General features: G+C 51.3%; 1 protein-coding gene across 2 annotated transcripts in view; it reads right to left on the bottom strand.

Annotated features, from left to right (window-relative positions):
* Positions 1–569: 569 nt before the first annotated feature.
* The window catches only part of LOC149429008 (glucose-6-phosphate exchanger SLC37A1-like), a 32,266-nt gene continuing 21,344 nt past the window's right edge, over positions 570–11,491 (bottom strand). For both annotated transcript variants that reach the window (XM_089666834.1, XM_089666835.1), the window contains exons 12-20: positions 7,072–7,162; positions 6,593–6,655; positions 4,375–4,460; positions 3,934–3,982; positions 3,311–3,384; positions 3,011–3,089; positions 1,740–1,837; positions 1,403–1,467; positions 570–1,302 (exon numbers count right to left, since the gene is read on the bottom strand). In XM_089666834.1, the coding sequence (XP_089522960.1) occupies positions 1,287–1,302; positions 1,403–1,467; positions 1,740–1,837; positions 3,011–3,089; positions 3,311–3,384; positions 3,934–3,982; positions 4,375–4,460; positions 6,593–6,655; positions 7,072–7,162 (621 nt within the window). In that variant the 3' untranslated portion in view covers positions 570–1,286. The remainder of the gene's footprint in view (positions 1,303–1,402; positions 1,468–1,739; positions 1,838–3,010; positions 3,090–3,310; positions 3,385–3,933; positions 3,983–4,374; positions 4,461–6,592; positions 6,656–7,071; positions 7,163–11,491) is intronic.

Below are 11,491 nucleotides of genomic sequence, written 5' to 3'. Positions count from 1 at the left end.
GGACTGACCTTACATTGGGTGGAGGGAGGGAGAGGGAAAAATGGAACAGAGAACAACCTGAGGGTGAGCAGAGACAGCGACCCCAGAAAGAGAGATGAGGTCACTTAGACCCAAAGAGCTGCCAGGAAGAGACATTCGGTGATTAGACAGACTTTGTACAGAGACGGTTTGTAATAAATAATGTGATTTCTGTGTGACCTCCATACATGCACAGTATATACCCCTCTATAGAGGACACGGGTCCTTCACCCCCCAGCGTACCCTGTCTATAGAGGACACGGGTCCTTCACCCCCCAGCGTACCCCTCTATAGAGGACACGGGTCCTTCACCCCCCAGCGTACCCCTCTATAGAGGACACGGGTCCTTCACCCCCCAGCGTACCCCTCTATAGAGGACACGGGTCCTTCACCCCCCAGCGTACCCCTCTATAGAGGATATATATATATATATATATATATATATATATATATATACATACACACACACACACACACACACACACACACACACACACACACACACACACACACACACACACACACACACACACACACACACACACCACACACACACACACACACACACACACACACACACACACACACACACACACACACACACACGCTCACACTGTATATGGGGAGGGGTAAACTACAAAAAGTCCTATACAGCTGGACTGAGTGGGGGGAGTCTAAGATGAGCCCCGCCCTCTGTACATTGCAGGGTACAGAGGACGGAATGATGGGGTGTGGAACATTCCCTCACCTTCAGTGACACCAGACAGTACAATCATGGCATTGGGTACACTCCATCCATGGAACATTCCAGTCCCAGCATGCACTGGTCCAAAGACACTCCCCGCTTATCAGAATCCAGCTGTTAGCATTGCCGAGTGTTGGTTATAATGGGCTACAGCCACTTCCTCCACCAGGAATGACTCCAACACCTCATTGGATGGAGCTCTGTAGGCCGTGTGTAGACATGACAATTCCCGATTCCTCTGGATTTAAATCATAGAACGGAGTGCCGACCTGTGATTGGCTGAATTTTGAGGTAGCACAGCCAGCACCTACTCATAGTCCAAAGGCATTTTAGGAACAAAAAGAAGATGGCTAAAAATTCTGAGGTTCACTGAACCCACCAACGTCCGAGCCCCCCCCCAAACGTCCATTATATGTAAGATTCCCCATTGGAGCCCGATTGGGAGGAGGACGGGATTGTCTACAAGGTATGCACACAGCCGCAGGAGGAAAACCGGATCTCCACGCTGACAATGAGGATCCTCCTAATGTTCCTTCCACCTGAAAATACAACAGAAACCGATGAGAGAGACCCGCCGTATACTAGGAGGTAGTGACGTCATTGTGAGGTCACAGCAACAGATCCTGGAATGTCACTTACTCGGTCTGTTCTTCTCCCACCGGTCTCCTGCAATTTAGTTCTTTCTTGATCAGACGCAACAAGCACTGCGAAAAGAGAAACATGACATCACAGCGAGAGATCTGACATCATATCATAGAGGGATAGGTCATAGGAACATAAAGACAGAGATGACATCATACATCAGCAGATGGCACAGCCAGTGCTATGATATGTATGGGGGGAGGGCAGGCGGTACAAGAGGACAGGAGATGCTGGGCACTATAGATGTGATGTCATAGAGAAGAGCGGGGGATGGGAATTATACAGGAGATTGGACCAGGCTCATACTGGTCTCCATTATTCCGACAATACTCACCAACAAGGCAAAGGCATCGCTCATCATCAGCATGAAGAAGACATTGTGCCAACCATACGGTGACAGAAGTCCTGCCAACAGGGGGCCAAGAGCAGCACCTGGAGAGAGAGGGACAGAGGGTCACCAGGGAGGGAGAGGAAGAGGGACAGAGGGTCACCATGGAGGGAGAGGAAGAGGGACAGAGAGTCACCATGGAGGGAGAGGGACAGAGGGTCACCATGGAGGGAGAGGAAGAGGGACAGAGTCACCATGGAGGGAGATCAGGAGGAATAGTCACCATGGAGGGAGATCAGGAGGAATAGAGAGTCACCATGGAGGGAGAGGAAGAGGGATAGAGGGTCACCAGGGAGGGAGAGGAAGAGGGACAGAGGGTCACCATGGAGGGAGATCAGGAGGAATAGAGAGTCACCATGGAGGGAGAGGAAGAAGGACAGAGGGTCACCAGGGAGGGAGGTCAAGAGGGACGGAGAGAAGGAGGGACAGAGAGGAAGAGGGATGCAGAGGAAGAGGGACGGAGAGTCACCATGGAGGAAGAGGAAGAGGGGCAGAGAGACACCATGGAGGGAGAAGAAGGGGGACAGAGAGTCACCATGGAGGGAGAGGAAGGGGGACAGAGAGTCACCATGGAGGGAGAGGAAGGGGGACAGAGAGTCACCATGGAGGGAGAGGAAGGGGGACAGAGAGTCACCATGGAGGGAGAGGAAGGGGGACAGAGAGTCACCATGGAGGGAGAGGAAGGGGGACAGAGAGTCACCATGGAGGGAGAGGAAGGGGGACAGAGAGTCACCATGGAGGGAGAGGAAGGGGGACAGAGAGTCACCATGGAGGGAGAAGAGGGGGGACAGAGAGTCACCATGGAGGGAGAAGAAGGGGGACAGAGAGTCACCATGGAGGGAGAGGAAGGGGGACAGAGAGTCACCATGGAGGGAGAAGAAGGGGGACAGAGAGTCACCATGGAGGGAGAGGAAGGGGGACAGAGAGTCACCATGGAGGGAGAAGAAGGGAGACAGAGAGTCACCATGGAGGGAGAGGAAGGGGGACAGAGAATTAGCATGGAGGGAGAAGAAGGGGGACAGAGAGTCACCATGGAGGGAGAGGAAGGGGGACAGAGAGTCACCATGGAGGAGAAGGGAACACCATGATGCTTAAAAAAGGATTGGTGGACACAGTGATGGAAGGATGCCAGAAAGGGAACATGGTGGAAGGGATGCCTGGATGGGGGGGATATTCCGGGCGATCAGTAGGAGGAAATGGTAAAGTTGGCGACTCACCTACAGATCCAGTGCCGTCTATAATGGCCGTCACCGTAGACAGAGCGTGTGCATTCCCCTTCAATGACTTGTGTGTCCCCTGTGAAGAGATGGAGGAGATTTTAGTTCAGGAAGACCTCGGAGGAGATCCGATCAGGAATGAAGATTTCACAGGTAGATGTATGGGGTGAGATTTGTTCTGACCCGCCATGCCGCCCCAAGCTCTCCACCCACATCAGGCAGATAGTCATCTCATGTGACCGGGTGGTCAGGTGTACGAGGAGAGGACAACTACGACATGGGAATGATTGGAAGACTCACCAGGTCAGCTGACACGGCGGTTGTGATCAGCGAGTACGGCCCATTCACCAACGCTCCGCACACCAGCAACATCACTGGAAGGAACACAGACGGTTAGTGACCGTGGTGGGCACACGGAATACATGGGGGGCACACAGGGGGGCTTACAGGTGGGCAAGCAGAGTACACGGGGGGTATACAGGGGGGCACACGGAGTGCACAGGGGGGGCATACAGGGGGGCACACGGAGTGCACAGGGGGGCATACAGGGGGGGGCACACAGGATGGCTCATGGAGTACACGGGGGACATACAGGAGCAGACATGGTACTATGGAGGCAAGGAGAGAGTCTGCAGTGCCTGGAACCACCAATCACATTGCAGCTGTCATCCAACATGTTATAGAATGAGAGCACCACCGGGACACTTGTCCTTACTCCAGATGGGACCGAAGAGGATGAGGAGGTCGAGGCAAACAGAGGAGGAGGAGGGGGATGCTGGGGCAAACAGAGGACGGGGATGTCGGGGCAAACAAAGGACAGGGATGTCGGGGCAAACAAAGGACGGGGATGCTGGGGCAAGCAAAGGACGGGGATGTTGGGGCAAGCAAAGGACGGGGATGTCGGGGCAAACGTCAATACTCACACACGGTGAACACGGGACCAGTTTTGCTGACCGCAGAGAAGAAATAGAGCTGCAAATGGAGAGAAGAATCAGACGGATGTACAGACGGCGACCAGCGAGACATACAGCAGTGTGATGTCATCAGTGATGTCACTGTTCTGCCAGGGATCACCTACCTCTCTATATTAGACCCTCCCATTGGACTGTATCTAGATAAGTCTTATAGAACTGTGTGATGTCATCGGTGATGTCATTCCTCTTCCAAGGATGACCCCATCCCTCTATATTATATCCCTCCCATCGGACTATATCTAGTTGTGTCTTATAGAACTATGATGTCATCGGTAAGGTCACTCTTCTCCCAGGGATGACCCTCCCTTCTACATCTGCTCCTATTGGACGCCCAGTATCTTCCCATCCATTGGTCCCCATGGGCCATGTGTAGGTGATGCCGGTACTCACAGTGGGGGCGGCACACAGCAGCATGACTCCACAGGTTGTGGCACGTTTGTGAGATTTGTCGGAGATTACACCGGCTATAATTCCACCTAGAAATGAAACAAGACCATCGTCATTGTGTCATGGTGAGCTCCTCATCCTCGACCCTTTACTACCCACCAGTCCCTGAACCAGTCACTTCCTTTACTACCCATCAGTCCCTGAACCATTCAAATCCCATACTACCCACCAGTCCCTGAACCATTCAAATCCCATAATACCCACCAGTCCCTGAACCATTCAAATCTTTTACTACCCACCAGTCCCTAAACCATTCAAATCCCATACTACTTACCAGTCCCTGATCCATTCAAATCCCTTGCTACCCACCAGTCTCTGAACCATTCAAATCCCATACTACCCACCAGTCCCTGAACCATTCAAATCCCATACTACCCACCAGTCCCTGAACCATTCAAATCCCTTGCTACCCACCAGTCTCTGAACCATTCAAATCCCATACTACCCACCAGTCCCTGAACCATTCAAATCCCATACTACCCACCAGTCCCTGAACCATTCAAATCCCATACTACCCACCAGTCCCTGAACCATTCAAATCCCATACTACCCACCAGTCCCTGAACCATTCAAATCCCATACTACCCATCAGTCCCTGAACCATTCAAATCCTTTACTACCCATCAGTCCTACCATTTCACTTCTCTCCATCCACCATGCGCTTTACTGCCCTCCAATCCATCCACCAATCACAACCTTTACTATCTTTTCATTCTCACGCCAGAAACAACCTTTACTACCCTCATTCTGCCTTCCAACCCCTGCAAACTTCTTCCTGCCCTTTATAGCCACAGTCCTTCCTTCCATCCTCACCCTTTACTACTCACCAATCCCTCCACCTCCATTCCCCTCCATAAATGACACCCTCATCTACCCTCCGATCCTTCTATTCCAGTTCCCTCCCAACCTGTATCCTGGATCTACGACACCCTCATCTACCCTCCGATCCTTCTATTCCAGTTACCTCCAAACCTGTATCCTGGATCTACGACACCCTCATCTACCCTCCGATCCTTCAATTCCAGTTCCCTCCCAACCTGTATCCTGGATCTACGACACCCTCATCTACCCTCTGATCCTTCAATTCCAGTTCCCTCCCAACCTGTATCCTGGATCTACGACATCCTCATCTACCCTCCGATCCTTCAATTCCAGTTCCCTCCCAACCTGTATCCTCGATCTACGACACCCACATCTACCCTCCGATCCTTCAATTCCAGTTCCCTCCCAACCTGTATCCTGGATCTACGACACCCACATCTACCCTCCGATCCTTCAATTCCAGTTCCCTCCCAACCTGTATCCTGGATCTACGACACCCTCATCTACCCTCCGATCCTTCTATTCCAGTTACCTCCCAACCTGTATCCTCGATCTACGACACCCTCATCTACCCTCCGATCCTTCTATTCCAGTTACCTCCCAACCTGTATCCTGGATCTACGACACCCTCATCTACCCTCCGATCCTTCTATTCCAGTTACCTCCCAACCTGTATCCTGGATCTACGACACCCACATCTACCCTCCGATCCTTCAATTCCAGTTCCCTCCCAACCTGTATCCTGGATCTACGACACCCTCATCTACCCTCCGATCCTTCTATTCCAGTTCCCTCCATCCACCACACTCATTACTAACCTACAATCCCTACACCAGCCATTGATTTTCTACCCTCCAATACCTCCTCCACCCACACGTTACAACTATCCAATACCTTTACTGCCCTCCAAACCCTCCAATACGTTCACCAATTATAACCTTTCCTATTCTCCACACCCCTCACAAACCACACCCTTTGCTATTCTCCACACCCCTCACAAACCACACCCTTTGCTATTCTCCACACCCCTGACAAACCACACCCTTTGCTATTCTCCACACCCCTCACAATCCACACCTTTTGCTATTCTCCATACTGTCCTATACCCGCACCCTTTCCTATCCTTTTCTCCGATTCCTTCACCAATCACACTTTACAGATATCTTGTCTCTTACCGATCCCACCCTTTATTACCCACCATCTACTCATCAGTTTCTCCACAAACAGCACCGTCTTCTATCCTTTTTACTTTTGCTCATCCAAACCTTTTACCTGGACTCTCTTATGATTGTCTCATCCTCTGACATTCCCAAATAAAAACTCCATACTTCAAACTCACCAAAAATTCCACCCACATCGAAGAGAGTGGACAAGTCACCAGCATGACGTGCGTCCATCCCACCTGCCGGGAGAACAAGATGGCGGAAACCGTTACCATACCAAGAAATGGGGAGACTGATAATAGGTTGGATGCAGTGGGAGTGTTATGCAAGCAGTGGGAGGGGCCACATGGAAATAGGAGGAGGTATGTAGAGCATTACATCACTGAAAGGTGTAGCAGGAGAGGAAATGTGAAGCCATGGTCAGGATTACAAGAAGTAATATCAGAGAAGCTCTATAGAGGGGTACAAGGGCCGCTAGGGACAGATGGGAGTTCTATCAAGTAGCAGGCTTGGTCCTGTACAGTAATGGGAGGAGTTATGAGGTGTATTAGGGGAAGTTATATGGCGAAGGGGGAGGAGTTCTATGGAGGGTCTACATGGCAGGCGTTGTGTGTTTGGAACGCATAAATGGAGTATTTCTAGAGGTAGTACTCACCAGTATTTGCCATATACAGGGGCAGCCAGAAGAGGAAGGTGTAACTGACCAACTTGGCGAATAACAAGCACATGGAAAACTCCACCACACCCTGGCGGGACACACAAAAACAACAATGTTACTGGAACACTCCTAATTGGACTCCCTGGTATTCAGAATCTGGCCAATTAGAAATAGATATGCAGTTGGCTAAATGATAGATATCGGAATGTGCTACTAAATGGAGTTCATGCAGAACAGAGAACAGACACTAGTGGTGTAGCCCAAGGCTCCGAGAAAGGAGGTCCTGATTCCTCTATATAGATCCTATCACTAGAGGGGTCACCGGCAGGAGGAAGGAGGTCCTGATTCCTCTATATAGATCTTTATATCACTAGAGGGGTCACCGGCAAGAGGAAGGAGGTCCTGATTCCTCTATATAGATCTATCACTAGAGGGGTCACCGGCAGGAGGAAGGAGGTCCTGATTCCTCTATATAGATCTATCACTAGAGGGGTCACCAGCAGGAGGAAGGAGGTCCTGATTCCTCTATATAGATCTATATATCACTAGAGGGGTCACCGGCAGGAGGAAGGAGGTCCTGATTCCTCTATATAGATCTTTATATCACTAGAGGGGTCACCGGCAGGAGGAAGGAGGTCCTGATTACTCTATATAGATCCTATCACTAGAGGGGTCACCGGCAGGAGGAAGGAGGTCCTGATTCCTCTATATAGATCTATCACTAGAGGGGTCACCGGCAGGAGGAAGGAGGTCCTGATTCCTCTATATAGATCCTATCACTAGAGGGGTCACCGGCAGGAGGAAGGAGGTCCCGATTCCTCTATATAGATCTTTATATCACTAGAGGGGTCACCGGCAGGGGGAAGGAGGTCCCGATTCCTCTATATAGATCCTATCACTAGAGGGGTCACCGGCAGGGGGAAGGAGGTCCCGATTCCTCTATATAGATCTTTATATCACTAGAGGGGTCACCGGCAGGGAGAAGGAGGTCCCGATTCCTCTATATAGATCCTATCACTAGAGGGGTCACCGGCAGGGGGAAGGAGGTCCCGATTCCTCTATATAGATCCTATCACTAGAGGGGTCACCGGCAGGAGGAAGGAGGTCCCGATTCCTCTATATAGATCTATCACTAGAGGGGTCACCGGCAGGAGGAAGGAGGTCCTCATTCCTCTATATAGATCTATCACTAGAGGGGTCACCGGCAGGAGGAAGGAGGTCCTGATTCCTCTATATAGGTCTTTATATCACTAGAGGGGTCACCGGGGGGAGGAAGGAGGTCCTGATTCCTCTATATAGATCTATCACTAGAGGGGTCACCGGCGGGAGGAAGGAGGTCCCGATTCCTCTATATAGATCCTATCACTAGAGGGGTCACCGGGGGGAGGAGGGAGGTCCTGATTCCTCTATATAGATCCTATCACTAGAGGGGTCACCGGGGGGAGGAAGGAGGTCCTGATTCCTCTATATAGATCCTATCACTAGAGGGGTCACCGGCAGGAGGAAGGAGGTCCTGATTCCTCTATATAGATCCTATCACTAGAGGGGTCACCGGCAGGAGGAAGGAGGTCCTGATTCCTCTATATAGATCTTTATATCACTAGAGGGGTCACCGGCAGGAGGAAGGAGGTCCCGATTCCTCTATATAGATCCTATCACTAGAGGGGTCACCGGCAGGAGGAAGGAGGTCCCGATTCCTCTATATAGATCCTATCACTAGAGGGATCACCGGCGGGAGGAAGGAGGTCCTGATTCCTCTATATAGATCTTTATATCACTAGAGGGGTCACCGGCAGGAGGAAGGAGGTCCCGATTCCTCTGTATAGATCCTATCACTAGAGGGGTCACCGGCAGGAGGAAGGAGGTCCCGATTCCTCTATATAGATCCTATCACTAGAGGGGTCACCGGCAGGAGGAAGGAGGTCCCGATTCCTCTATATAGATCCTATCACTAGAGGGGTCACCGGCAGGAGGAAGGAGGTCCTGATTCCTCTCTATAGATCCTATCACTAGAGGGGTCACCGGCAGGAGGAAGGAGGTCCTGATTCCTCTATATAGATCTTTATATCACTAGAGGGGTCACCGGGGGGAGGAAGGAGGTCCTGATTCCTCTATATATATCTATCACTAGAGGGGTCACCGGCAGGAGGAAGGAGGTTTCGATTCCTCTATATAGATCTATCACTAGAGGGGTCACCGGCAGGAGGAAGGAGGTCCTGATTCCTCTCTATAGATCCTATCACTAGAGGGGTCACCGGCAGGAGGAAGGAGGTCCCGATTCCTCTATATAGATCTATCACTAGAGGGGTCACCGGCAGGAGGAAGGAGGTCCTGATTCCTCTATATAGATCTTTATATCACTAGAGGGGTCACCGGGGGGAGGAAGGAGGTCCTGATTCCTCTATATAGATCTATCACTAGAGGGGTCACCGGCAGGAGGAAGGAGGTCCCGATTCCTCTATATAGATCTATCACTAGAGGGGTCACCGGCAGGAGGAAGGAGGTCCTGATTCCTCTCTATAGATCCTATCACTAGAGGGGTCACCGGCAGGAGGAAGGAGGTCCCGATTCCTCTATATAGATCTATCACTAGAGGGGTCACCGGCAGGAGGAAGGAGGTCCTGATTCCTCTATATAGATCTTTATATCACTAGAGGGGTCACCGGCGGGAGGAAGGAGGTCCTGATTCCTCTATATATATCTATCACTAGAGGGGTCACCGGCAGAAGGAAGGAGGTCCTGATTCCTCTATATAGATCCTATCACTAGAGGGGTCACCGGGGGGAGGAGGGAGGTCCTGATTCCTCTATATAGATCCTATCACTAGAGGGGTCACCGGGGGGAGGAAGGAGGTCCTGATTCCTCTATATAGATCCTATCACTAGAGGGGTCACCGGCAGGAGGAAGGAGGTCCTCATTCCTCTATATAGATCTTTATATCACTAGAGGGGTCACCGGCAGGAGGAAGGAGGTCCCGATTCCTCTATATAGATCCTATCACTAGAGGGGTCACCGGCAGGAGGAAGGAGGTCCCGATTCCTCTATATAGATCCTATCACTAGAGGGATCACCGGCGGGAGGAAGGAGGTCCTGATTCCTCTATATAGATCTTTATATCACTAGAGGGGTCACCGGCGGGAGGAAGGAGGTCCCGATTCCTCTATATAGATCCTATCACTAGAGGGGTCACCGGCAGGAGGAAGGAGGTCCTGATTCCTCTATATAGATCTATCACTAGAGGGGTCACCGGCAGGAGGAAGGAGGTCCCGATTCCTCTATATAGATCCTATCACTAGAGGGGTCACCGGCAGGAGGAAGGAGGTCCCGATTCCTCTATATAGATCCTATCACTAGAGGGGTCACCGGCAGGAGGAAGGAGGTCCCGATTCCTCTATATAGATCTATCACTAGAGGGGTCACCGGCAGGAGGAAGGAGGTCCCGATTCCTCTATATAGATCCTATCACTAGAGGGGTCACCGGCAGGAGGAAGGAGGTCCCGATTCCTCTATATAGATCTTTATATCACTAGAGGGGTCACCGGCAGGAGGAAGGAGGTCCCGATTCCTCTATATAGATCCTATCACTAGAGGGGTCACCGGCAGGAGGAAGGAGGTCCCGATTCCTCTATATAGATCCTATCACTAGAGGGGTCACCGGCAGGAGGAAGGAGGTCCCGATTCCTCTATATAGATCCTATCACTAGAGGGGTCACCGGCAGGAGGAAGGAGGTCCCGATTCCTCTATATAGATCTATCACTAGAGGGGTCACCGGCAGGAGGAAGGAGGTCCCGATTCCTCTATATAGATCCTATCACTAAAGGGGTCACCGGCAGGAGGAAGGAGGTCCCGATTCCTCTATATAGATCCTATCACTAGAGGGGTCACCGGCAGGAGGAAGGAGGTCCCGATTCCTCTATATAGATCTTTATATCACTAGAGGGGTCACCGGCAGGAGGAAGGAGGTCCCGATTCCTCTATATAGATCCTATCACTAGAGGGGTCACCGGCAGGAGGAAGGAGGTCCCGATTCCTCTATATAGATCCTATCACTAGAGGGGTCACCGGCAGGAGGAAGGAGGTCCCGATTCCTCTATATAGATCTATCACTAGAGGGGTCACCGGCAGGAGGAAGGAGGTCCCGATTCCTCTATATAGATCCTATCACTAGAGGGGTCACCGGCAGGAGGAAGGAGGTCCCGATTCCTCTATATAGATCCTATCACTAGAGGGGTCACCGGCAGGAGGAAGGAGGTCCCGATTCCTCTATATAGATCTTTATATCACTAGAGGGGTCACCGGCAGGAGGAAGGAGGTCCCGATTCCTCTATATAGATCCTATCACTAGAGGGGTCACCGGCAGGAGGAAGGAGGTCCTGATTCCTCTATATAGATCTATCACTAGAGGGGTCACCGGCA

The sequence above is a fragment of the Staurois parvus genome, unplaced genomic scaffold (genome assembly GCF_062004578.1).
Source record: "Staurois parvus isolate SC_StPar_1 unplaced genomic scaffold, SC_StPar_1.0 ptg002865l, whole genome shotgun sequence".
Classification (NCBI taxonomy): domain Eukaryota; kingdom Metazoa; phylum Chordata; class Amphibia; order Anura; family Ranidae; genus Staurois; species Staurois parvus.
This window is presented reverse-complemented; position numbering and strand designations above follow the sequence as displayed.